Raw genomic sequence first — 27615 nt, forward strand, 5'->3', positions numbered from 1 at the left:
CAGACCTCTATGTCCCCTCCAGAGACCTCTGTCCTCTCCAGACCCCACTGTCCCCTCCAGACCCCTCTGTCCTCTCCAGACCTCTATGTCCCCTCCAGGCTCCTCTTTCTCTCCAGGTTCCTAACTCATCACTGTTCATCAAACTTCAATGAAGAAGCTCCTGAGCGGTTTACTGAAGCTAATGAAGCACTCATATTCTTCAGGTTGTCGGCTCTCAGGGCATTTTTAGATATGAGGGGTTAATATGTGAGGTGCAAAAATTGTGAGGTTCACAAAGAGTTAATGGGTGTGGGAGCAATCACCACTTGTCTGCAGATTCCTGCCATCCCCCATGTTAGACCTTTTACCCTGTCACATCTGTAGATGACATTGTTCCTTCTCTTCAGCGGTGGAGGTGGAGTCAGCAGGTTCTGCAGGTATGATGAGGACGACACCTGACTCTTCAGTGTCTGCAGGACGAGTCGGGAGAAGACGGTCACCTCCACCATCCACAGGTGGGTCTGATAATGCCCCACCACACAGGACTCTACCCCCTCCGATCTGCCGGTCATGAGAGCCGTCATCCTCTTCTGCTGCTAGTACTTATATTTGTGGCCGGAACTCAGTGACAACTGGGCGTGACCATAAGATCTACCCTGTGAGGTTGTCACTCAACAATCCGAGAAGGTTAACCTTTCAGGCTTCTAGGAAAGCGGGGCCGGTCCTGAGCGAGGACGAGTGAATCAATTATTAATGAATCAGATGAGGTAAAATTTCCAGAAAATTGCGGCTTCTATCAATTTAGATTTTTTTCGGATTACATTTTCCTTGATTCATAAATAGCGGAAAAGGGATAAAAATAATATGATATCCTCCTCACCTCGCTCCTGAGCTGCCCCTACTGCCGCCATAATCCTCCTCACTTAGCCCCAAAGCTGCTCCTGCTGCCACCGCTATCCTCCTCACCTCAACCCTGAGCTGCCTCTGCTGCCACCGCTATCCTTCTCACCTCACCCCTGAGCTGCCTCTGCTGCCACCGCTATCCTCCTCACCTCACCCCTGAGCTGCCTCTGCTGCCACCGCTATCCTCCTCACCTCACCCCTGAGCTGCCTCTGCTGCCACCGCTATCCTACTTTCCTCGCCCCTGAGCTGCCCCTGCTGCCACTATCCTCACCTTGCCCCTGAGTTGCCCTACTGCCGCTGCTATTCTGTTCACCTCGCCCTGAGATGCCCCAGCTGCCGCCACTATCCTCCTCGGCTCGCCCCTGAGCTGCCCCTGCTACCGACACTATCCTTGTTTCCTCGCCCCTGAGCTGACTCTGCTGTCGCCGCTATCCTCCCCTTGCCCCTTAGCTGCCCTACTGCCGCTGCTATTCTCCTCACCTCACCCCTGAGCTGCCTCTGCTGCCGCCGCTATCCTTCTCACCTTGGCCCTGAGCTGCCCTACTGCCGCTGCTATTCTCACCTTGCCCCTGAGATGCCCCTGCTGCCGCCGCTATCCTCCTCACCTCGAGCCTGAGCTGCCTCTGCTGCAGCCAGTATCCTCCTCATCACGCCCCTGAGCTGCCCCTGCTGCCGCAACTATCCTCCTCACCTCAACCATGAGCTGCCCCTACTGCTGCCGCTATCATCCTCACCTTGCCCCTGAGCTGCCCCTGCTGCCACCGCTATCCTCCTCACCTCACCCCTGGGCTTCCCTACTGCTGCTGCTATTCTCCTCACCTCACACTCAGCTGCTTCTGCTGCCTCCGCTATCCTCCTCACCTCGCCCCCGAGCTGCACCTGCTGCCACCTCTATCCTCCTCACTTCGCCCCTGAGCTGCCCCTGCTGCCACCGCTATCCTCCTCACCTCGCCCCTGAGCTGCCCTACTGCCGCTACTATTCTCCTCACCTCGCCCCTAAGCGCCTCTTCTGCCGCTATCCTGCTCACCTCACCCCTGAGCTGCCCTACTGCCGCTGCTATTCTCACCTCATCCCTGAGATGCCCCTGCTGCTGCTGCTATCCTCCTCACCTCACCCATGAGCTGCCCCTGCTGCTACCGCTATCCTCCTCACCTTGCCCCTGAGCTGCCCCTGCTGCCACCGCTGTTCTCCCCACCTCGCCCCTGAGCTGCCCCTGCTGCCGCCGCTATCCTCCTCCCCTTGCCCCTGAGCTACCCTACTGACGCTGCTATTCTCCTCACCTCACCCCTGAGCTGCCTCTGCTGTCGCTATCCTCCTCACCTCGCCCCTGAGCTGCCCCTGCTGCCACCGCCATCCTCCTCACTTTGCCCCTGAGCTGCCCTACTGCCGCTGCTATTCTCCTCACCTCGCCCCTGAGATGCCCCTGCTGCTGCCACTATCCTCCTCACCTCGCCCCTGAGCTGCCCCTGCTGCCACCGCTATCCTCCTCACCTCGCCCCTGAGCTGCCCCTGCTGCCACCACTATCCTCCTCACCTTGCCCCTGGGCTTCCCTACTGCCACTGCTATTCTCCTCACCTCACCCTCAGCTGCCTCTGCTGCCTCCGTTATCCTCCTCACCTCGCCCCTGAGCTGCCCCTGCTGCCACCGCTATCCTCCTCACCTCGCCCCTGGGCTTCCCTACTGCCACCGCTATCCTCCTCACCTCACCCCTGAGCTGCCTCTGCTGCCACCGCTATCCTACTTTCCTCGCCCCTGAGCTGCCCCTGCTGCCACTATCCTCACCTTGCCCCTGAGTTGCCCTACTGCCGCTGCTAATCTGTTCACCTCGCCCTGAGATGCCCCAGCTGCCGCCACTATCCTCCTCAGCTCGCCCCTGAGCTGCCGCTGCTACCGACACTATCCTAGTTTCCTCGCCCCTGAGCTGACCCTGCTGCCGCCGCTATCCTCCCCTTGCCCCTTAGCTGCCCTACTGCCGCTGCTATTCTCCTCGCCTCATCCCTGAGCTGCCTCTGCTGCCGCCGCTATCCTTCTCACCTTGGCCCTGAGCTGCCCTACTGCCGCTGCTATTCTCACCTTGCCCCTGAGATGCCCCTGCTGCCGCCGCTATCCTCCTCACCTCGAGCCTGAGCTGCCTCTGCTGCAGCCAGTATCCTCCTCATCACGCCCCTGAGCTGCCCCTGCTGCCGCAACTATCCTCCTCACCTCAACCATGAGCTGCCCCTGCTGCTGCCGCTATCATCCTCACCTTGCCCCTGAGCTGCCCCTGCTGCCACCGCTATCCTCCTCACCTCACCCCGGGCTTCCCTACTGCTGCTGCTATTCTCCTCACCTCATACTCAGCTGCTTCTGCTGCCTCCGCTATCCTCCTCACCTCGCCCCCGAGCTGCACCTGCTGCCACCGCTATCCTCCTCACTTCGCCCCTGAGCTGCCCCTGCTGCCACCGCTATCCTCCTCACCTCGCCCCTGAGCTGCCCTACTGCCGCTACTATTCTCCTCACCTCGCCCCTAAGCGCCTCTTCTGCCGCTATCCTGCTCACCTCACCCCTGAGCTGCCCTACTGCCGCTGCTATTCTCACCTCATCCCTGAGATGCCCCTGCTGCTGCTATCCTCCTCACCTCACCCATGAGCTGCCCCTGCTGCTACCGCTATCCTCCTCACCTTGCCCCTGAGCTGCCCCTGCTGCCACCGCTGTTCTCCCCACCTCGCCCCTGAGCTGCCCCTGCTGCCGCCGCTATCCTCCTCCCCTTGCCCCTGAGCTACCCTACTGCCGCTGCTATTCTCCTCGCCTCATCCCTGAGCTGCCTCTGCTGCCGCTATCCTCCTCACCTCGCCCCTGAGCTGCCCTACTGCCGCTGCTATTCTCACCTCGTCCCTGAGATGCCCCTGCTGCTGCTGCTATCCTCCTCACCTCACCCATGAGCTGCCCCTGCTGCTACCGCTATCCTCCTCACCTCGCCCCTGAGCTGCCCTACTGCCGCTGCTATTCTCACCTCGTCCCTGAGATGCCCCTGCTGCTGCTGCTATCCTCCTCACCTCACCCATGAGCTGCCCCTGCTGCTACCGCTATCCTCCTCACCTTGCCCCTGAGCTGCCCCTGCTGCCACCGCTGTTCTCCCCACCTCGCCCCTGAGCTGCCCCTGCTGCCGCCGCAATCCTCCTCCCCTTGCCCCTGAGCTACCCTACTGCCGCTGCTATTCTCCTCACCTCACCCCTGAGCTGCCTCTGCTGTCGCTATCCTCCTCACCTCGCCCCTGAGCTGCCCCTGCTGCCACCGCCATCCTCCTCACATTGCCCCTGAGCTGCCCCAGCTGCAGCCTCTATCCTCCTCACCTCGCCCCTGAGCGTCCCCTGCAGCCGACTCTATCCTCAACTCGCCCCTGGGCTGCCCTACTGCTGATGCTATTCTCCTCACCTCACCCTTAGCTGCCTCTGCTGCCGCCGCTATCCGCCTCTCCTCACCCCTGGGCTGCCCTACTGCCGCCGCTATTCTCCTCACCTTGCTCCTGAGCTGCCCCTGCTGCCACCGCTGTTCTCCTCAGCTCGCCCCTGCTGCCACCGCTATCCTCCTCACCTTGCCCCTGAGCTACCCTACTGCCACTGCTATCCTCCTCACCACACCCTTGAGCTGCCCCTGTTGCCGCCACTATCCCCCTCACCTCGCCCATGAGCTTCCCCTGCTGACGCCGCTATCTTCCTCACCTCACCCCTGAGCTGCTCCTGCTGCCGCCGTTATCCTCACCTCGCCCATGGGCTTCCCTACTGCCACTGCTATTCTCATCACCTCACCCTGAGCTGCCTCTGCTGCCGCCACTATTGTCCTCACCTCACCCCTGAGCTGCTCCTGCTGCCGCCGCTATCCTCACCTCGCCCATGGGCTTCCCTACTGCCGCTGCTATTCTCTTCACCTCACCCATGAGCTGCCTCTGCTGCTGCTATTCTCTTCACCTCAACCCTCAGCTGCCCCTGCTGCCTCTGCTATCCTCCTCTCCTCACCCCTGAGCTTCCCCTGCTGCCGCTAACCTCCTCGCCTTGCCCCTGAGCTGCCCCTGCTGGCGCCACCTGCCCGTCCACTTTAGGCACTTACTCTGGTTTTCTCTTTACTCTTCGGTGACTCTTCTCACGCCACCGATTAGGTCTTGATGCACATTATGATATTATGACATTGTGGGGCGACATAGGTATGATGTCATGACGATGCGCTGAGGCCTAGTCAGTGGCGTCAAAAGCGCCAGTGAAGAAAAGGCCGGAGCAAGAGCCTTCAGGAGCAAGTGCAGGACGGCTGGGAATCTGCAGTGGCATGGACAGCGCAGGGGCGAGGTGAGGAGGATGTTTTATGGTATTTTATACCCTTACCAGGGTATCCCGGTATTGTCCTTTGGGGTCTGTAATTGGGGCTCATAGAATTTCCTGGCTAAAATCAAACAAATATGCAAAAAATCTGCAGATTTGCTCATTCATAGTCCTGAGAGAACAGTAATGGCCAAAAATGACTGCTAGAATTCCCTTTTCCTCTTACTGAGGCTACTTCTTTTAATTTGTCCCCTCCTTTCATTTAGGCTCCTTCTTTTATTTTAGTCCCTTTTTATTTTGGCCAATCCTTTATTTTTTTCTCTTACTTTTATTTAAGCTCCTTCCTTTATTTAGGCCCCTTTTCCCATCTTGGTCTTTTTTTACTTTTAGCTTTTCCTTTTATTTGTGACCCCTCCTTTTATTTGTGACCCCTCCTTTAATTTTTATACCTTTTTAAGACTATGTGCGCACGTTCAAGATTTGAAGCAGAAATATCCTGAGCGTTTCTGCATCTCCTTGGCAGGAAAAAAGCTGCGGAAAAAAACGTGTGGTTTTGACGCTTTTTTGCTGCAGTTTTTGAAGTGTTTTTGTACATCAATGAATGCTTTTTGAAGCTAATTAAAGTTATTTGGTGGAACATTGCTTAAACCCTTGGATTACTGTCAGAACTGGGGTGAGTATATTGGTTCATTTAAATGATTAAAGAATGTGTCTGTTGTATTTCAAATAAAGTGTTTGCTCTGTGTCTGTGTGTTTATTTAACTCTTTACTTTACTTTAATTAGATTTGTTGATGAAAGAGTCTGATTGACACCTTATCATCACCAAGCAAAAAAGCCAGGTGTCAGCTAATCCCATTCGCCCAATTTCATTAGCATTTCCATTCATGTCATTTATGCAGCAGCTGTGAGCTGCTATTTTTAGCCTAGGAAGGTGTAATTTGCAAACATGGTCCATGGTCATTAATAACAGCTCACAGCTGGTTTGCTAGCCATTATGTCCCCAGGATCAGCACTCAGCAGCGCTTTGGAAGCAGCATATTTTTGCAACGTCCAAAACGCAGTGTTCTAATGCCCCACTTTTGTTGTCGGTACATGTGAATCCATCACATGTAATGACACTTCAATCGGTCAAAATCTGCAGCGGAGACTAGCGCGTCCGCTACAGAAATTGACATGCTGCGGGTGAGTTTGGCTATGTGGCCACGGTCAGGAGCCGCTGCAGGTTTGACGCTGCGTGTTTATACAGTGTCAAACCCACAGTGTCCAGATGTTACAGCATAGTGGATGGGATCTCTAGAAATCCCATGTCCACTATGTGTGCACCAGAGGCTGCAAATCACCCGTGGACACTGACATGCGGCGCGTCTTTCAGGACTGCAGCATGTCAAATTCTCTTGCGGGGTCACTAGTCTCCGCAACATAAATTTGACCACTAGAATGTATTGAATGTGGTAAATCCGCATGGTTCAGTGAACACATCTGGATTTACCTGCATTCAATAGAATGCAACGTTTTAGATGCAGCAAAAAATATGCGTCCAAAGCGCTGCTACGTCCGGATCGTGGGCACAAAGCCTAAAATGAAAAAAAAAAAATGGCATGGGCTCCCGTGTCATTTTTATAACCAGCAGAGGGAAAGCCGACCTCTGGGGGCTGATATTATTAGCCGGGGAAGGGGCCATTAGCCAACAATGTTCCCTGGCTATTAATATTAGCCCACAGCTTTTTGTTTAGCCTTTACTGGCTAGATTACAGGGGGACCCCAGAAAAAAATTGATGTGCGTCCCCCTATAAAATCGAACCAGAAAAGGCTAAATAGACAGCTGTGGGCTGATATTAATACCCAGGTAAGGGGCCATGGATACTAGCCCCCTCTATGGCTATTAATATCACCCCTCAGCAGTCCCAGATATGGCACATCCATAAGATGTGCCAAATCTGGCGCTTAGCCACCGCTCTTCCCCTGCCCTGTAACGGTGGCGAGTGGGTTAATGGGGTTGGGGTTCATGTCAGCCTTGTATTGGCGGCTGACGTGAAGCCCAGGTTAGTAATGGAGAGGCGTCTATAGGACGCCCCCTTTACTAACTGCGTAGTAAAGTTATCGCTGCCTTTTCAATAAAAGACACGGCCAGAATAAAGTATTTTATTGAAATAAACACACGATTTAAAACATTTTTTTTTATTGTACTCTGTCCGCGAAACCCTCAATCTTCTGAAAAAAAAGTAAAAAAAAACAAATAACCATACCTCTCACCTGTCCACCATCACGACGCAGTCCACGATTATGCCAACGATTGTCCCTCGGTGATCCGTGTCACTTCTACAGCAGTGACATCAGCAATCACTGATGTCACTGATGTAGAAGACAGCAGTGTATACTGACAGGGGTGTAAAATCACTGCTATCAGTATACATGCTGCTGCAGGAGGTCGCTGGGGTTCATCAGCTGAAGATCAGCTCATCAACCCTGGGTGAGCTCACCACCAGTACTGGTGGGAACATTCTTCAGAATGTTCCCACGATGAGGTCAACTGATCGCTCACGTGAACGCAGGTTCTGACAGCGCAGTACACTGCTGGGAGCGAGCGCGCTCCTCGCAGTGTACTGCCAGCCATCGGGAGGAGAACATCGCTGGGGACCAGGACCAGGAGGACACCAGGGGGTGCCGGTCAGGTGAGTATAGTGTTTTTTTTTTATTTTTTACCTTTTTTTCTTTTTTCACACTGCGTGGTAGTCGGCTTGGCTGAGGAGACTACTGCTCCCCCAGCCGCGCCGCTCTCGCTGTTATCAGCGGGAGCGGTGGTCGGATGAGAGGAGTAGTAGTCCTCCTCTCCCAACCTGGGTACCACCTGCACCACTTTTCCACCATGAATTTGCGCCTGTTGGCTTTAATTGAAACGCAGCAAATCTGCAGGTATAAATATTATACCTACGGATGTGCTGCGGTTCAATTCAAGTCAATGGGCGCGAAACACCCACACAACGGTCAAATTTCCGCATCTTGTGCGCAGCACGTCAGGATTGCTATTGCTATAGCTGGCAGACCTAGTAACAAGCGTTTTTGCAGCGTTTCCGCAGATCACAGACATGGCACAAAACTAAAGTCATTTCAAATGGCTACTTTATGGCTTTAAGAAACACTAAAAGAAATCAAGAAAAAAAATGTGATACTCAGTAAGGGTAATTTTTTTCAGACCAAGCAGAGGGACAAAAATTATGGAATCACTAAATTCTGAGGAAAAAATTATAGAATCATGAAAAACAAAGACACAAAAGAACACTCCAATACATCACTAGTATTTTGTTGCACCACCTCTGGCTTTAATAACAGCTTGCAGTCTCTGAGGCATGGACTTAATGAGTGACAAACAGTACTCTTCATCAATCTGGCTCCAACTTTCTCTGATTGCTGTTGCCAGATCAGCTTTGCAGGTTGGAGCCTTGTCATGGACCATTTTCTTCAACTTCCACCAAAGATTTTCAATTGGATTGAGATCCGGACTATTTGCAGGCCATGACATTGACCTTATGTGTCTTCTTTCAAGGAATGTTTTCACAGTTTTTGCTCTATGGCAGGATGCATTATCATCTTGAAAAATGATGTCATCATCCCCAAACATCCTTTCAATTGATGGGATAAGAAAACTGTCCAAAATATCAATGTAAACTTGGGCATTTATTGAAGATGTAATGACAGCCATCTCCCCAGTGCCTTCACCTGACATGCAGCCCCATATCATCAATGACTGTGGAGATTTGCATGTTCTCTTCATGCCGTCATCTTTATAAATCTCATTGGAACGGCACCAAATAAAAGTTCCAGCATCATCACCTTGCCCAATGCAGATTCGCGATTCATCACTGAATATGACTTTCATCCAGTCATCCACAGTCCACGATTGCTTTTCCTTAGCCCATTGTAACCTTGTTTTATCTGTTTAGGTGTTAATGATGGCTTATGTTTAGCTTTTCTGTATGAAAATCCCATTTCCTTTAGGCCGTTTCTTACAGTTCGGTCACAGACATTGACTCCAGTTTCCTCCCATTCGTTCCTCATTTGTTTTGTTGTGTATTTCCTGTTTTGGAGACATATTGCTTTAAGTTTCCGGTCTTGACGCTTTGATGTCTTCCTTGGTCTACCAGTATGTTTGCCTTTAACAACCTTCCCATGTTGTTTGTATTTGGTCCAGATTTTAGACACAGCTGACTGTGAACAACCAACATCTTTTGCAACATTGCGTGCTGATTTACCTTCTTTTATGCGTTTGATAATCTTCTCCTTTGTTTCAATTGACATCTCTCGTGTTGGAGCCATGATTCATGTCAGTCCACTTGGTGCAACAGCTCTCCAAGGTGTGATCACTCCTTTTTAGATGCAGACTAATGAGCAGATCTAATTTGATGCAGGTGTTAGTTTTGGAAATGAAAATTTACAGGGTGATTCCATAATTTTTTTCTCAGAATTGAGTGATTCCATCATTTTTTCCCTCTGCTTGGTCTGAAAAAAATGACCCTTACTGAGTACCACATTTTTAATCTTGATTTCTTTTAGTGTTTCTTAAAGCCATAAAGTTGCCATTTCAAATGACTTTAGTTTTGTGACGTGTCTGTGATCTGCTTTTCTTCAACATCATTAAACAACTGAATGAACATCCTCCGAGCCCGGTGATTCCATAATTTTTGCCAGGGGTTGTATATACAGTCCATGTATATGCAGGCTGTCGTGTGACATCTGGGGATATTGCAGGATTTATAGGCAATAAGGAAAATAGTAATTGTAACTTCAAAGTGTCTTTACCTGGATGCTTCTGAACAGGGACTGCAGCCACAATAACACACCCAGGCTCCGAATCCTGCTGGTGTTACAGACTGTGGCCCCCGGGGCTTCAGGTCTTGCAGCTGTGGCCTATGGGGCCCTGGTGCAGGATTTCTGCTGTCCTGTGCAGTCTCTTTCTCTGCCTGTCCACCACCTCTGAGGAGCAGTCACTGTCTGCTTCCTGTGCTGACATTGCTGGGGTGGTCTGCCATCCTGTGTAGTCTCTTTCTATGCCTGGCCGCCACCTCTGAGGAGCAGTCACTGTCTGCTTCCTGCGCTTACATTGCTGGAGTGGTCTGCCATCCTGTGTAGTCTCTTTCTCTGCCTGGCCGCCACCTCTGAGGAGCAGTCACTGTCTGCTTCCAGCTCTGACATTGCTGGGGGGCTCTGCTGTCCTGTGTAGTCTCTTTCTCTGCCTGGCCGCCACCTCTGAGGAGCAGTCACTGTCTGCTTCCTGCTCTGATACTGCTGGGGTGGTCTGACATCCTGTGCAGCCTCTTTCTCTGCCTGGCTGCCACCTCCGAGGAGCAGTCACTGTCTGCTTCCTGCTCTGATACTGCTGGGGTGGTCTGCCATCCTGTGCAGTCTCTTTCTCTGCCTGTCTGCCACCTCTGAGGAGCAGTCACTGTCTGCTTCCTGCGCTGACATTGCTGGGGTGGTCTGCCATCCTGTGTAGTCTCTTTCTTTGCCTGTCTGCCACCTCTGAGGAGCAGTCACTGTCTGCTTCCTGCGCTGACATTGCTGGGGTGGTCTGCCATCCTGTGTAGTCTCTTTCTTTGCCTGTCTGCCACCTCTGAGGAGCAGTCACTGTCTGCTTCCTGCGCTGACATTGCTGGGGTGGTCTGCCATCCTGTGCAGTCTCTTTCTTTGCCTGTCTGCCACCTCCGAGGAGCAGTCAATGTCTGTTTCCTGCGCTGACATTGCTGGGGTGGTCTGCCATCCTGTGCAGTCTCTTTCTCTGCCTGGCCGCCACCTCCGAGGAGCAGTCACTGTCTGCTTCCGGCGCTGACATTGCTGGGGTGGTCTGCCATCCTGTGCAGTCTCTTTCTCTGCCTGGCCGCCACCTCTGAAGAGCAGTCACTGTCTGCTTCCTGCTCTGATACTGCTGGGGTGGTCTGCCATCCTGTGCAGTCTCTTTCTCTGCCTGGCCGCCACCTCCGAGGAGCAGTCACTGTCTGCTTCCTGCGCTGACATTGCTGGGGGGCTCTGCTGTCCTGTGTAGTCTCTTTCTCTGCCTGGCCGCCACCTCTGAGGAGCAGTCACTGTCTGCTACCTGCTCTGATACTGCTGGGGTGGTCTGACATCCTGTGCAGTCTCTTTCTCTGCCTGGCTGCCACCTCCGAGGAGCAGTCACTGTCTGCTTCCTGCTCTGATACTGCTGGGGTGGTCTGCCATCCTGTACAGTCTCTTTCTCTGCCTGTCTACCACCTCTGAGGAGCAGTCACTGTCTGCTTCCTGCGCTGACATTGCTGGGGTGGTCTGCCATCCTGTGTAGTCTCTTTCTTTGCCTGTCTGCCACCTCTGAGGAGCAGTCACTGTCTGCTTCCTGCGCTGACATTGCTGGGGTGGTCTGCCATCCTGTGTAGTCTCTTTCTTTGCCTGTCTGCCACCTCTGAGGAGCAGTCACTGTCTGCTTCCTGCGCTGACATTGCTGGGGTGGTCTGCCATCCTGTGCAGTCTCTTTCTTTGCCTGTCTGCCACCTCCGAGGAGCAGTCACTGTCTGTTTCCTGCGCTGACATTGCTGGGGTGGTCTGCCATCCTGTGCAGTCTCTTTCTCTGCCTGGCCGCCACCTCCGAGGAGCAGTCACTGTCTGCTTCCGGCGCTGACATTGCTGGGGTGGTCTGCCATCCTGTGCAGTCTCTTTCTCTGCCTGGCTGCCACCTCTGAGGAGCAGTCACTGTCTGCTTCCTGCTCTGATACTGCTGGGGTGGTCTGCCATCCTGTGCAGTCTCTTTCTCTGCCTGGCCGCCACCTCTGAGGAGCAGTCACTGTCTGCTTCCTGCGCTGACATTGCTGGGGTGGTCTGCCATCCTGTGTAGTCTCTTTCTTTGCCTGTCTGCCACCTCTGAGGAGCAATCACTGTCTGCTTCCTGCGCTGACATTGCTGGGGTGGTCTGCCATCCTGTGCAGTCCCTTTCTTTGCCTGTCTGCCACCTCCGAGGAGCAGTCACTGTCTGTTTCCTGCACTGACATTGCTGGGGTGGTCTGCCATCCTGTGCAGTCTCTTTCTCTGCCTGGCCGCCACCTCCGAGGAGCAGTCACTGTCTGCTTCCGGCGCTGACATTGCTGGGATGGTGTGCCATCCTGTGCAGTCTCTTTCTCTGCCTGGCCGCCACCTCTGAGGAGCAGTCACTGTCTGCTTCCTGCGCTGACATTGCTGGGGGGCTCTGCCATCCTGTGCAGTCTCTGTCTCTGCCTGGCCACCACCTCTGAGGAGCAGTCACTGTCTGCTTCCTGCGCTGACATTGCTGGGGTGGTCTGCCATCCTGTGCAGTCTCTTTCTCTGCCTGGCTGCCACCTCTGAGGAGCAGTCACTGTCTGCTTCCTGCTCTGATACTGCTGGGGTGGTCTGCCATCCTGTGCAGTCTCTTTCTCTGCCTGGCCGCCACCTCCGAGGAGCAGTCACTGTCTGCTTCCTGCGCTGACATTGCTGGGGTGGTCTGCCATCCTGTGTAGTCTCTTTCTTTGCCTGTCTGCCACCTCTGAGGAGCAATCACTGTCTGCTTCCTGCGCTGACATTGCTGGGGTGGTCTGCCATCCTGTGCAGTCTCTTTCTTTGCCTGTCTGCCACCTCCGAGGAGCAGTCACTGTCTGTTTCCTGCGCTGACATTGCTGGGGTGGTCTGCCATCCTGTGCAGTCTCTTTCTCTGCCTGGCCGCCACCTCCGAGGAGCAGTCACTGTCTGCTTCCGGCGCTGACATTGCTGGGATGGTGTGCCATCCTGTGCAGTCTCTTTCTCTGCCTGGCCGCCACCTCTGAGGAGCAGTCACTGTCTGCTTCCTGCGCTGACATTGCTGGGGTGGTCTGCCATCCTGTGCAGTCTCTGTCTCTGCCTGGCCACCACCTCTGAGGAGCAGTCACTGTCTGCTTCCTGCGCTGACATTGCTGGGGGGCTCTGCCATCCTGTGCAGTCTCTGTCTCTGCCTGGCCACCACCTCCGAGGAGCAGTCACTGTCTGCTTCCTGCGCTGACTGTTAGAACCTTGCTCTTAGGTTTTTTCCTTTGCTGGTCACATGACCTTGTTGGCCTATTTAATCCTGCTCCGCCCTTCTGGCTTTGCTGGACTGCATTGTATAACTACTTTCTAGCTAGCCTGTGCTCTGTATCTAACTCTGTTAGTTTGCTTGGTCTACGGACCTCTATGTTCTATATATTTTGTTTGTTCGTCTGTCTGCTACTATTTCTGTTAGGAGGTGTCCCATTTTCCTCCCAGTCCTTAGTACTTGTAGGGATTCCTTCCCCACATCTATAGGTCTCCGTACAGACTAGCTTAGGACTTTAGCAGGTCTGATCGCAGGATCAGGTCCCCTGTTACATCGTAGGGATTCAGCTGAGTTCTATCGTAGGGACAGATCTCCTCTCTTTCCTTAGCTCTGGTAGCAGAACATAACAGTAAGTCCAGCCTGCAAATTCTCTAAGGAAAGATTTTTCTGTTCCATCATGGTGTCGGTTCAGGATTTGGCTCATCGCCTGCAGGGACTCTCTCTGGAGGTGGCCGAGCTCCGTCAGCACGTGAGTAACTGTCCTGGAGCACATTTCTTGGAGCCTAAGGTATGTTTGCCGGATTTATTTTTTGGTGAACACCGAGAATTTTTTTCATTTAAAAATGCTTGCTTATTGTATTTTCGTTTGAGACCCAAGTCCTCTGGGGATGAATCCCAGCGCATAGGGTTTATAATGTCACTTTTGCGCAAAGAGCCTCAGGAGTGGGCCTTTTCTTTGCAACCTAGTGATACATGCTTCAGATCAGTGGATAGTTTTTTTTCTGCTTTGGGACTATTATATGATGATCCTGACCGTGTCTCATCAGCTGAGACTGAGTTAAGACGTTTGAGACAGGGATCAGGTAATGTGGAAAAATATTGTACTCATTTCCGTCGTTGGTCTACTCAAACAGGGTGGAACGATTCTGCTCTGAAAAGTCTATTTCTTGCTGGGCTCAATGAAAGGGTTAAAGACCTGCTAATTGCTTATCCTACACTTGAAGATTTGCAACAGGCTATGCAATTAGCTATACGGGTGGATAGGAGACTGCGTGCAAGGGTTAATGAGAGCAAATCCTCTGCTATGTCAGTTTCTGGTTATGAGAATGTGTGTACTAACAGTGGTGAACCGATGGAGATTGGATCGGTGGCACCTCGCTCTCAAGAAAAAGACCGTCGATTTTCTGAAGGCTTGTGTTTCTATTGCGGAAAATCTGGTCATTTGATTAAAGGCTGTGAGCTTCGTATGAAGAAAGAAAAAAAAATGGTCAGTCATGCCCGTATTGCCTGTTTAAATTCCAAGGGTGTATTTTTAGCTGCTTCCACGATTGCTCAGGAAAAATTAATGGAATTTCGGGTGTTTGTTGATTGTGGGTCTACTCTGAATGTAATTGATGGGGGATTCTTGGAAAGACTCAATTTAAAACCCGAACCTTTATCATCCCCCATTGCTGTGGTTTCTGTGGATGGTTCCCCTTTGAAGTATATTACTCTCAAGGTCTGTGAATTTCCTCTCACTATTAATGGTGTTCACCATGAGAAATTGGATTTGGTAGTCTTGAATAACTTGCCTTCTCCAGTAATATTGGGTTTGCCCTGGTTAAAATTTCACAATCCTGTACTGGATTGGTCTACCAGTGAAATTAAATCCTGGAGCCATAAATGTTATGACAAGTGTTGTAACGGGCGTATTGCAGCTTTGGATAGGGGAGAATTGCCTGTTCCTATTCAGGATTTTTGGAGAGTTTTTAATGAGAAGGAATCGCAGGTTTTGCCTCCCCATAGAGACTATGATTGTTCTATTGAATTTGTCCCTGGAGCGACTCTTCCTAAAAGTCGTTTATTTAACCTTACTATTCCTGAGAGGAAGGCTTTGGAGGAATACATACAGACAAGTTTGGCCGCCGGTCACATTAGGCCCTCTAAGTCACCTGTGGCGGTTGGATTTTTTTTTGTAAAAAAAAAGGACGGCGGTTTACGTCCTTGTCTGGATTTTCGTGAGATTAACAAAATTACTGTACGCAATCCTTACCCACTGCCATTGATTCCTGATCTGTTTAACCAGTTATTGGGGGCCAAGTGGTTCTCTAAAATTGACCTTAAGGGGGCATACAATCTGTTGCGCATGAAGGAGGGTGACGAATGGAAGACTGCTTTTAACACTCCTGTGGGTCATTTTGAGAATCTGGTTATGCCTTTTGGTCTTACTAATGCTCCTGCATTTTTTCAGAATCTTATTAATGACATCCTTAGACCTTTGATCGGCAAAAATGTGGTTGTGTATTTGGATGACATTTTGATTTATTCGCCGGATCTGGAGTCTCATTGGCGGAGCGTGCGTGAGGTATTACAGTTATTAATGGACAATTCGCTTTTTGCTAAGCTGGAGAAATGTGAGTTCGCTGTACAGAGAATTAGTTTTTTGGGCTACATTATCTCCAGTGAAGGTTTTGAGATGGATCCGGTTAAGGTTCAAGCTGTACAGGAATGGCCTAGGCCTATTGGTTTGAAATCGATACAGAGGTTTTTAGGTTTCGCCAATTATTACAGAAAATTCATAAAAAAAATTTCTAGTATTGTCAAACCTCTGACCGATCTCACCAGGAAAGGTGCTGATGCGGTTCAGTGGTCTTCTGAGGCCATTGAAGCTTTTGTGTATCTCAAGGAGAGGTTCACCTCTGCTCCCATCCTTATGCAGCCTGATGTTACTAGGCCGTTTTTGGTTGAGGTTGATGCTTCCTCTGTGGGGGTTGGCGCAGTATTGTCTCAGGATAACGGGGATGGATTACATCCCTGTGCCTTTTTTTCAAAAAATTTTTCGGAGACTGAACTGAATTACGATATTGGTAATCGGGAATTATTGGCTATTAAACTCGCATTTGAACACTGGCGCCACTTCTTGGAAGGTGCGGAATTTCCCGTTCAGGTTCTTACGGATCATAAAAATCTGATATATCTTGATGCTGCCAAGCGCCTGAATGCCCGTCAGGCTAGGTGGGCACTGTTTTTCTCGCGGTTTAATTTCTCCGTTACTTACATCCCTGGTACTAAGAATGTTAAGGCGGATGCCTTGTCTCGCAGTTTTTCTCCCATAGTCGGTGCTGAGAAAGAGGAGAACATTTTACAAGAAGGTGTTGTGATAGCTGCTTTGGACTCCGTTTTGGAAGATGAGATTCTTAAAGCTCAGGAGAATGCCCCATCTAACACTCCTCATGGGAGGTTGTTTGTGCCTGGGACCTTTAGGAGAGATTTGTTTGTTGAGTGTCACGAATCTCGGTTGGCAGGTCATCCCGGAATCTCTGAGACCAAGAGACTGGTGGGTCGCAGTTTTTGGTGGCCTGGATGGCAGAAGGAAGTCATTAAGTGGGTGCGTCAATGTACTATATGTGCTAGATCTAAGTCCTCACATACTCCTGCTGCGGGGTTGCTTTGTCCTTTGGAGGTTCCCAGTGCTCCTTGGACACATTTGGCTATGGACTTTATAACTGACCTTCCCCCCTCTGAGGGTTTTACTGTCATCTGGGTGGTCGTGGACCGTTTTAGCAAGATGTGTCACTTGGTTCCCTTCGTCAAACTGCCCTGCGCTAAAACTCTCGCTAAGGCCTTTGTCAAGGAAATTGTCAGACTTCATGGCGTTCCTACTGACATTGTTTCTGATAGGGGACCTCAGTTCGTGGCTCGTTTTTGGCGTGCCTTTTGTGACAGGTTGGGAGTTCATTTGTCGTTCTCGTCCGGATATCATCCTGAATCTAATGGCCAGACAGAAAGGAAAAACCAGGATGTTGAGCAGTTCTTGCGTTGTTTTGTGGCAGACAATCAAGAGGGGTGGTCTGAGTTTCTGCCACTTGCTGAATTTGCTCTGAACAATCATACGTCTTCTTCTGCTGGTTGTTCGCCTTTTTTTTGTTGTTCTGGGAGACATCCGTCGTTTGGGTCGTTCTCCAGGTTGGGATCTGCCGTGCCTGAGGAGGAGAATTTTTCCGGTGATTTGGAGAGAGTTTGGATGGATGTGCGTGGTAATCTTCAGGAGGCCAACAGAAAATCTAAAGACTACTTTGATAGGAAACGACAGGAGGTTTTGTTCGCTGTTGGTGACATGGTTTGGTTGTCCTCTAGGAATCTGCGGTTGAGGATTCCTTCTAAGAAATTGGGTCCCAAGTTTGTAGGGCCCTTTAAGGTGCTTCAGGTTGTCAACCAATCTGCTGTTAGGTTGGAGGTTCCTACCTCCTGGAGAATTAATCCGGTCTTTCATGTCTCCCTGTTAAAAAAAGCTGTTGTGTCGGATGGTGACGCCTCTGCCTCTGTTCCTCCGGTGGTGGAGGACGGGGAATATGAAATTTCTCGCATCCTTGACTCTAGACGGTATAGAGGTAGTTTGCAGTATCTTGTGGCCTGGAAAGGTTTCGGACCCGAGGATAACTCTTGGGTGAGGTCAGATGATGTTTCCGCGTCCAGACTTATCAGAGCGTTTCACAGGAGATTTCCTGATAAGCCTGGTCCTAGGGGATCCGGAGGATCCTCTTAGAAGGGGGGGTACTGTTAGAACCTTGCTCTTAGGTTTTTTCCTTTGCTGGTCACATGACCTTGTTGGCCTATTTAATCCTGCTCCGCCCTTCTGGCTTTGCTGGACTGCATTGTATAACTACTTTCTAGCTAGCCTGTGCTCTGTATCTAACTCTGTTAGTTTGCTTGGTCTACGGACCTCTATGTTCTATCTATTTTGTTTGTTCGTCTGTCTGCTACTATTTCTGTTAGGAGGTGTCCCATTTTCCTCCCAGTCCTTAGTACTTGTAGGGATTCCTTCCCCACATCTATAGGTCTCCGTACAGACTAGCTTAGGACTTTAGCAGGTCTGATCGCAGGATCAGGTCCCCTGTTACATCGTAGGGATCAAGCTGAGTTCTATCGTAGGGACAGATCTCCTCTCTTTCCTTAGCTCTGGTAGCAGAACATAACACTGACATTGCTGGGGGGCTCTGCTATCCTGTGCAGTCTCTGTCTCTGCCTGTCCGCCACCTCTGAGGAGCAGTCACTGTCTGCTTCCTGCTCTGATACTGCTGGGGTGGTCTGCCATCCTGTGCAGTCTCTGTCTCTGCCTGGCCGCCACCTCTGAGGAGCAGTCACAGTCTGCTTCCTGCGCTGACATTGCTGGGGTGGTCTGCCATCCTGTGCAGTCTCTTTCTTTGCCTGGCCGCCACCTCTGAGGAGCAGTCACTGTCTGCTTCCTGCGCTGACATTGCTGGGGTGGTCTGCCATCCTGTGCAGTCTCTGTCTCTGCCTGTCAGCCACCTCTGAGGAGCTGTCACTGTCTGCTTCCTGCGCTGACATTGCTGGGGTGGTCTGCCATCCTGTGTAGTCTCTGTCTCTGCCTGTCTGCCACCTCTGAGGAGCTGTCACTGTCTGCTTCCTGCGCTGACATTGCTGGGGTGGTCTGCTGTCCTGTGCAGTCTCTTTCTTTGCCTGTCTGCCACCTCTGAGGAGCAATCACTGTCTGCTTCCTGCGCTGACATTGCTGGGGTGGTCTGCCATCCTGTGCAGTCTCTGTCTCTGCCTGGCCACCACCTCCGAGGAGCAGTCACTGTCTGCTTCCTGCGCTGACATTGCTGGGGTGGTCTGCTGTCCTGTGCAGTCTCTTTCTTTGGTTGTCTGCCACCTCTGAGGAGCAGTCACTGTCTGCTTCCTGCACTGACATTGCTGGGGTGGTCTGCCATCCTGTGCAGTCTCTTTCTTTGCCTGGCCGCCACCTCCGAGAAGCAGTCACTGTCTGCTTCCTGCGCTGACATTGCTGGGGTGGTCTGCCATCCTGTGCAGTCTCTTTCTCTGCCTGTCTGCCACCTCTGAGGAGCTGTCAGTGTCTGCTTCCTGCGCTGACATTGCTGGGGGGCTCTGCCATCCTGTGCAGTCTCTGTCTCTGCCTGTCCGCCACCTCTGAGGAGCAGTCACAGTCTGCTTTCTGCGCTGACATTGCTGGAGTGGTCTGCCATCCTGTGCAGTCTCTTTGTCTGCCTGTCTGCCACCTCTGAGGAGCAGTCACTGTCTGCTTCCTGCGCTGACATTGCTGGGGTGGTCTGCTGTCCTGTGCAGTCTCTGTCTCTGCCTGTCTGCCACCTCTGAGGAGCAGTCACTGTCTGCTTCCTGCTCTGATACTGCTGGAGTGGTCTGCCATCTTGTGCAGTCTCTTTCTCTGCCTGTCCGCCACCTCCGAGGAGCAGTCACTGTCTGCTTCCTGCGCTGACATTGCTGGGGGGCTCTGCTGTCCTGTGCAGTCTCTTTCTTTGCCTGTCTGCCACCTCTGAGGAGCAATCACTGTCTGCTTCCTGCGCTGACATTGCTGGGGGGCTCTGCCATCCTGTGCAGTCTCTGTCTCTGCCTGTCCGCCACCTCTGAGGAGCAGTCATTGTCTGCTTTGTGCGCTGACATTGCTGGGGTGGTCTGCCATCCTGTGCAGTCTCTGTCTCTGCCTGTCCGCCACCTCTGAGGAGCAGTCACAGCCTGCTTCCTGCGCTGACATTGCTGGGGTGGTCTGCCATCCTGTGCAGTCTCTGTCTCTGCCTGTCTGCCACCTCTGAGGAGCAGTCACTGTCTGCTTGGTGCGCTGACATTGCTGGGGTGGTCTGCCATCCTGTGCAGTCTCTGTCTCTGCCTGTCTGCCACCTCTGAGGAGCAGTCACTGTCTGCTTCCTGCGCTGACATTGCTGGGGTGGTCTGCCATCCTGTGCAGTCTCTGTCTCTGCCTGTCAGCCACCTCTGAGGAGCAGTCATTGTCTGCTTGGTGCGCTGACATTGCTGGGGGGCTCTGCTGTCCTGTGCAGTCTCTGTCTCTGCCTGTCTGCCACCTCCGAGTAGCAGTCACTGTCTGCTTCCTGCGCTGACATTGCTGGGGGGCTCTGCCATCCTGTGCAGTCTCTGTCTCTGCCTGTCTGCCACCTCGGAGGAGCAGTCACTGTCTGCTTTGTGCTCTGACATTGCTGGGGGGCTCTGCTGTCCTGTGCAGTCTCTTTCTTTGCCTGTCTGCCACCTCTGAGGAGCAGTCACTGTCTGCTTGGTGCGCTGACATTGCTGGGGGGCTCTGCTGTCCTGTGCAGTCTCTGTCTCTGCCTGACTGCCACCTCTGAGGAGCAGTCACAGCCTGCTTCCTGCGCTGACATTGCTGGGGTGGTCTGCCATCCTTCGCAGTCTCTGTCTCTGCCTGTCTGCCACCTCTGAGGAGCAGTCACTGTCTGCTTGGTGCGCTGACATTGCTGGGGTGGTCTGCCATCCTGTGCAGTCTCTGTCTCTGCTTGTCTGCCACCTCTGAGGAGCATTCACTGTCTGCTTCCTGCGCTGACATTGCTGGGGTGGTCTGCTGTCCTGTGCAGTCTCTGTCTCTGCCTGTCCGCCACCTCTGAGGAGCAGTCACTGTCTGCTTTGTGCGCTGACATTGCTGGGGTGGTCTGCCATCCTGTGCAGTCTCTGTCTCTGCCTGTCCGCCACCTCTGAGGAGCAGTCACTGTCGGCTTCCTGCTCTGATACTGCTGGGGGGCTCTGCTGTCCTGTGCAGTCTCTGTCTCTGCCTGTCTGCCACCTCGGAGGAGCAGTCACTGTCTGCTTTGTGCTCTGACATTGCTGGGGGGCTCTGCTGTCCTGTGCAGTCTCTTTCTTTGCCTGTCTGCCACCTCTGAGGAGCAGTCACTGTCTGCTTGGTGCGCTGACATTGCTGGGGTGGTCTGCCATCCTTTGCAGTCTCTGTCTCTGCCTGTCTGCCACCTCTGAGGAGCATTCACTGTCTGCTTCCTGCGCTGACATTGCTGGGGTGGTCTGCCATCCTGTGCAGTCTCTGTCTCTGCCTGTCTGCCACCTCTGAGGAGCAGTCACTGTCTGCTTCCTGCGCTGACATTGCTGGGGTGGTCTGCCATCCTGTGCAGTCTCTGTCTCTGCCTGTCAGCCACCTCTGAGGAGCAGTCATTGTCTGCTTGGTGCGCTGACATTGCTGGGGGGCTCTGCTGTCCTGTGCAGTCTCTGTCTCTGCCTGTCTGCCACCTCCGAGTAGCAGTCACTGTCTGCTTCCTGCGCTGACATTGCTGGGGGGCTCTGCCATCCTGTGCAGTCTCTGTCTCTGCCTGTCTGCCACCTCGGAGGAGCAGTCACTGTCTGCTTTGTGCTCTGACATTGCTGGGGGGCTCTGCTGTCCTGTGCAGTCTCTTTCTTTGCCTGTCTGCCACCTCTGAGGAGCAGTCACTGTCTGCTTGGTGCGCTGACATTGCTGGGGGGCTCTGCTGTCCTGTGCAGTCTCTGTCTCTGCCTGACTGCCACCTCTGAGGAGCAGTCACAGCCTGCTTCCTGCGCTGACATTGCTGGGGTGGTCTGCCATCCTTCGCAGTCTCTGTCTCTGCCTGTCTGCCACCTCTGAGGAGCAGTCACTGTCTGCTTGGTGCGCTGACATTGCTGGGGTGGTCTGCCATCCTGTGCAGTCTCTGTCTCTGCTTGTCTGCCACCTCTGAGGAGCATTCACTGTCTGCTTCCTGCGCTGACATTGCTGGGGTGGTCTGCTGTCCTGTGCAGTCTCTGTCTCTGCCTGTCCGCCACCTCTGAGGAGCAGTCACTGTCTGCTTTGTGCGCTGACATTGCTGGGGTGGTCTGCCATCCTGTGCAGTCTCTGTCTCTGCCTGTCCGCCACCTCTGAGGAGCAGTCACTGTCGGCTTCCTGCTCTGATACTGCTGGGGGGCTCTGCTGTCCTGTGCAGTCTCTTTCTTTGCCTGTCTGCCACCTCGGAGGAGCAGTCACTGTCTGCTTTGTGCTCTGACATTGCTGGGGGGCTCTGCTGTCCTGTGCAGTCTCTTTCTTTGCCTGTCTGCCACCTCTGAGGAGCAGTCACTGTCTGCTTGGTGCGCTGACATTGCTGGGGTGGTCTGCCATCCTTTGCAGTCTCTGTCTCTGCCTGTCTGCCACCTCTGAGGAGCATTCACTGTCTGCTTCCTGCGCTGACATTGCTGGGGTGGTCTGCTGTCCTGTGCAGTCTCTGTCTCTGCCTGTCCGCCACCTCTGAGGAGCAGTCACTGTCTGCTTTGTGCGCTGACATTGCTGGGGTGGTCTGCCATCCTGTGCAGTCTCTGTCTCTGCCTGTCCGCCACCTCTGAGGAGCAGTCACTGTCGGCTTCCTGCTCTGATACTGCTGGGGGGCTCTGCTGTCCTGTGCAGTCTCTGTCTCTGCCTGTCCGCCACCTCTGAAGAGCAGTCACTGTCTGCTTCCTGCGCTGACATTGCTGGGGGGGTCTGCTGTCCTGTGCAGTCTCTTTCTCTGCCTGTCCGCCACCTCTGAGGAGCAGTCACTGTCTGCTTCCTGCGCTGACATTGCTGGGGTGGTCTGCCATCCTGTGCAGTCTCTGTCTCTGCCTGTCTGCCACCTCTGAGGAGCAGTCATTGTCTGCTTGGTGCGCTGACATTGCTGGGGGGCTCTGCTGTCCTGTGCAGTCTCTGTCTCTGCCTGTCCGCCACCTCTGAGGAGCAGTCACTGTCTGCTTCCTGCGCTGACATTGCTGGGGGGCTCTGCTGTCCTGTGCAGTCTCTGTCTCTGCCTGTCCGCCACCTCTGAGGAGCAGTCACTGTCTGCTTCCTGCCCTGACATTGCTGGGGTGGGTCTGCTGTCCTGTGAAGTCTCTGTCTCTGCCTGTCCGCCACCTCTGAGGAGCAGTCACTGTCTGCTTCCTGCCCTGACATTGCTGGGGTGGTCTGCTGTCCTGTGCAGTCTCTGTCTCTGCCTGTCCGCCACCTCTGAGGAGCAGTCACTGTCTGCTTCCTGCGCTGACATTGCTGGGGTGGTCTGCCATCCTGTGCAGTCTCTGTCTCTGCCTGTCCGCCACCTCTGAGGAGCAGTCACTGTCTGCTTCCTGCGCTGACATTGCTGGGGTGGTCTGCCATCCTGTGCAGTCTCTGTCTCTGCCTGTCCGCCACCTCTGAGGAGCAGTCACTGTCTGCTTCCTGCCCTGACATTGCTGGGGTGGTCTGCTGTCCTGTGCAGTCTCTGTCTCTGCCTGTCCGCCACCTCTGAGGAGCAGTCACTGTCTGCTTCCTGCGCTGACATTGCTGGGGTGGTCTGCCATCCTGTGCAGTCTCTGTCTCTGCCTGTCCGCCACCTCTGAGGAGCAGTCACTGTCTGCTTCCTGCGCTGACATTGCTGGGGTGGTCTGCCATCCTGTGCAGTCTCTGTCTCTGCCTGTCCGCCACCTCCGAGGAGCAGTCACAGTCTGCTTTCTGCTCTGACATTGCTGGGGGCTCTGCTGTCCTGTGCAGTCTCTTTCTCTGCCTGTCTGCCACCTCTGAGGAGCAGTCACAGTCTGCTTCCTGCTCTGATACTGCTGGGGTGGTCTGCTGTCCTGTGCAGTCTCTTTCTGCACCTGTCACTCTGCCTGGCCGCCACCTCCGAGGAGCAGTCACAGTCTGCTTTCTGCTCTGACATGGCTGGTGGAGTCTGCTGTCCTGTGCAGTCTCTTTCTCTGCCTGGCCGCCACCTCTGTGGAGCAGTCACAGTCTGCCTTCTGCTCTGACATTGCTGGTGGGGTCTGCTGTCCTGTGCAGTCTCTTTCTCTGCCTGCCCACCACCTCCGAGGAGCAGTCACAGCCTGCTTTCTGCTCTGACATGGCTGGTGGGGTCTGCTGTCCTGTGCAGTCTCTTTCTCTGCCTGGCCGCCACCTCTGTGGAGCAGTCACAGTCTGCCTTCTGCTCTGACATTGATGGTGGGGTCTGCTGTCCTGTGCAGTCTCTTTCTCTGCCTGGCCACCACCTCCGATGAGCAGTCACAGTCTGCTTTCTGCTCTGACATTGCTGGGGGGATCTGCTTTTCTGTGCGGTCTCTATCTCTGCCTGGCCACCACCTCCGAGGAGCAGTCACAGCCTGCTTTCTGCTCTGACATGGCTGGTGGGGTCTGCTGTAATGTGAAGTCTCTGTCACTGCCTGGCCGCCACCTCCGAGGAGCAGTCACAGTCTGCTTTCTGCTCTGACATGGCTGGTGGGGTCTGCTGTCCTGTGTAGTCTCTTTCTCTGCCTGGCCGCCACCTCCGAGGAGCAGTCACAGTCTGCTTCCTGCTCTGATACTGCTGGGGGGGTCTGCCATCCTGTGCAGTCTCTTTCTGCACCTGTCACTCTGCCTGGCCGCCACCTCCGAGGAGCATTCACAGTCTGCTTTCTGCTCTGACATTGCTGGGGGAGTCTTCTGTCCTGTGCAGTCTCTTTCTCTGCCTGGCCACCACCTCCGAGGAGCAGTCACAGTCTGCTTTCTGCTCTGACATGGCTGGTGGGGTCTGCTGTCCTGTGCAGTCCCTTTCTCTGCCTGGCCGCCACCTCTGAGGAGCAGTCACTGTCTGCTTCCTGCTCTGATACTGCTGGGGGGGTCTGCCATCCTGTGCAGTCTCTTTCTGCACCTGTCACTCTGCCTGGCCGCCACCTCTGAGGAGCAGTCACAGCCTGCTTTCTGCTCTGACATGGCTGGTGGGGTCTGCAGTCCTGTGCAGTCCCTTTCTCTGCCTGGCCGCCACCTCTGAGGAGCAGTCACTGTCTGCTTCCTGCTCTGACATGGCTGGTGGGGTCTGCTGTCCTGTGCAGTCTCTGTCTCTGCCTGGCCGCCTCCTCCGAGGAGCAGTCACAGTTTGCTTCCTGCTCTGACATGGCTGGTGGGGTCTGCTGTCCTGTGCAGTCTCTTTCTCTGCCTCTCCACCACCTCCGAGGAGCAGTCACAGTCTGCTTCCTGCTCTGATACTGCTGGGGGGGCCTGCTGTCCTGTGCAGTCTCTTTCTCTGCCTGGCCGCCACCTCTGAGGAGCAGTCACAGTCTGCTTCCTGCTCTGATACTGCTGGGGGGGTCTGCTGTCCTGTGCAGTCTCTTTCTCTGCCTGGCCGCCACCTCTGAGGAGCAGTCACAGTCTGCTTCCTGCTCTGACACTGCTGGGGGGGGTCTGCTGTCCTGTGCAGTCTCTTTCTCTGCCTGGCCGCCACCTCCGAGGAGCAGTCACAGTCTGCTTTCTGCTCTGATACTGCTTGGGGGGGGTCTGCTGTCCTGTGCAGTCTCTTTCTCTGCCTGGATGCCACCTCTGAGGAGCAGTCACAGTCTGCTTCCTGCTCTGATACTGCTGGGGGGGTCTGCTGTCCTGTGCAGTCTCTTTCTCTGCCTGGCCGCCACCTCCGAGGAGCAGTTACAGTCTGCTTTCTGCTCTGACATGGCTGGTGGGGTCTGCTGTCCTGTGCAGTCTCTTTCTCTGCCTGGCCGCCACCTCTGAGGAGCAGTCACTGTCTGCTTCCTGCTCTGATACTGCTGGGGTGGTCTGCTGTCCTGTGCAGTCTCTTTCTCTGCCTGGCCACCACCTCCTAGGAGCAGTCACAGCCTGCTTTCTGCTCTGACATTGCTGGGGGGTCTGCCATCCTGTGCAGTCTCTTTCTCGGCCTGGCTGACACGTTACTTGGTCTCCACTTCGTGGTGAGCTGATGACAGTCCTTCCACTTCTTGATAACATCACTCACAGGTGATGGGGGAAGAAACGTCATGGACGGACTTGTTACCCCGGTGGCTCCTAATACATGTCCTTGCAATTCAACTGAATGAGAAATCAGGATTCAATGATTCTGAAGAGCAGCCCAATACTTTTCTCCACGGTGTGGATGTTCAGCTTTCATATCACTGACCTGTGATGGAGGCCACCACCCGCTTTATACTGGTCTTGTATTGAGGACCTACAACTTCTCTCCGTTCTGACTGTTCTCTATGTCTTGTGTTATTGCAGCCCTCCCAGCAGCAGATGATGGTGGACTTCGTGATAAGAACTTACGAGAGCAGAGACTATGACGTTGTCCGTGCGTTATTTGCAGAAGGGATGATGGACTATGTTTCCAGCACCAGCTTTTACTTGTTGAGTCTTCGTCAGGTTCACATGGTCCTCCTCGTGTCCTTCTTTACCTTCTACTTGTTCTTCAGATCCTTCTTGGTGTCTCTGTTGGTGGTGGTGGCACTTTTGGCTGGAGGTCGTCTTGCCATATTATTTGCCTTCCATAAGGGTATAGACAAAACTTACAAGACAGACTTACAGAACATAGAAGAGTCATACATGCTAAGGAAGAACTCCTGCTTTTGGGTGGCAGAAGTCAATGGTCGAGTTGTTGGCATGGTGGGCGTGCAACCCGTCGAAGATTCTCCCCATGATGTGGTGTTAAGACGCTTGTCAGTGGCTAAGGAGCAGCGGCATAAGGGCATCGCCACCAGTCTCTGCAGACACGTCATTGACTTTGCTCGGCAGCGAGGATACAAACATGTGACTTTAAACACGTCAACCATACAACACGGCGCTCATCAGCTCTACCTGAACATGGGCTTCAGAAAAGTAATGGCCAAGCCGGTATCAAGTCAAATGGGAAGAATGGCAAATGTGACGGTCACCTACTACAAGTATGATGTAAAGTCAGAACCTGGGTCTGGGACGGTCTAGGGAAATTCATTATTGCATTCAATAAATTATCTTTTGCTTCCGACTATAGATCACTATGGATCCCCCCAAGACATCAATTCTACAAGGGCACGAACTGTCACAACCCCCATTGTCAAATAGTCTAGCTGGAAACATGGCTTCTTCTTTGAGTGACCCTGCCTGCCTTGTGGTCCTGGAGCTTAATGAGTAAGGCTATGTTCACACTAGGCTTTTTTTCAGCCTTTTTTTTTCCTGCAGCAAAACCTGATCTCTTGGCAGGAAAGAAACTGCATCAAAAACACAGGTTTTGGTGCTTTTTTTGGTGCATTTTTTGGTGGGTTTTTCAGGATCCCAAAGTTCAGCTTTGCTTCCACCACAGGAGCATGAACACTGGTCACCAATGCAAGACATATGTGAAATCATATTAACCAGAATTTCAAATGTAACAGTGGGGGAAGGTGAATTGTTCAGGAATAGTTTACCTAAGACTTTGGCAGTGCATTGAGTTTGTAGGTCACTATTTATTTTCACACTTTGGTCTGCTATTCAGTAGCACAGACATTGTTCAATTTCACACCTCTGTAGGCCACAGGTATTGTTCAATCTCACACCTAGCTCAGCCAATGTTTACACTCTACACATCACTAATTTAATTAATTTGTACTATCCAAACTGCCATCTCAGTGACAAAGACAAGATGGTAAAATAACAAAAATAAATGTGTTTCACATACTGCTGTACTTGCTTATTTTCACTAAAAACACAGCATAATCTGATAGCTATGTTCACACTAGCTGTTTTTTTCAGAGTTTTTCACTACCCATTACTTCCAATGAGTGAAAAATGCTGAAAAAACGCTGAAAAAGTGACATACTCTATTCTGCAAAAACCCATGCAAAGCACAAAATACTGATAAAAAAGCCAAGATGTGTGCATGAGATCTCTGGAATCTCATAGACTTTGCTGGTACTGTAAAGCTCAGCAGAAA

General features: G+C 52.9%; 2 protein-coding genes across 3 annotated transcripts in view; both read left to right on the forward strand.

The window, feature by feature from the left end:
• The first annotated feature begins 343 nt into the window (after positions 1 to 343).
• LOC141164882 (probable N-acetyltransferase camello) lies at positions 344 to 27359 on the forward strand. The gene is made up of 2 exons (XM_073650558.1): positions 344 to 494; positions 25950 to 27359. Exon 2 carries the CDS (start codon positions 25965 to 25967, stop codon positions 26646 to 26648), a length of 684 nt encoding a protein of 227 aa, XP_073506659.1. The 5' UTR covers positions 344 to 494; positions 25950 to 25964; the 3' UTR covers positions 26649 to 27359.
• The window catches only part of LOC141164886 (probable N-acetyltransferase camello), a 37045-nt gene continuing 35906 nt past the window's right edge, over positions 26477 to 27615 (forward strand). The window contains exon 1 of one of the 2 annotated variants that reach the window (XM_073650584.1): positions 26477 to 26608. The gene's annotated coding sequence lies outside the window, so the exon portion shown is untranslated. Of the gene's footprint in view, positions 26609 to 26723; positions 26835 to 27615 lie in introns of those variants that run through there. The other variant, XM_073650573.1, reaches the window with a different exon arrangement.

The sequence above is a fragment of the Phyllobates terribilis genome, unplaced genomic scaffold, assembly GCF_046119375.1.
Source record: "Phyllobates terribilis strain yellow unplaced genomic scaffold, ASM4611937v1 Scaffold_1__5_contigs__length_1240528914, whole genome shotgun sequence".
Taxonomy (NCBI): Eukaryota; Metazoa; Chordata; class Amphibia; order Anura; family Dendrobatidae; genus Phyllobates; species Phyllobates terribilis.

Bases quoted from the DNA above. Each gene is read 5' to 3' on its own strand.
- LOC141164882 (XM_073650558.1), top strand. From the start codon at position 25,965: ATGATGGTGGACTTCGTGATAAGAACTTACGAGAGCAGAGACTATGAC.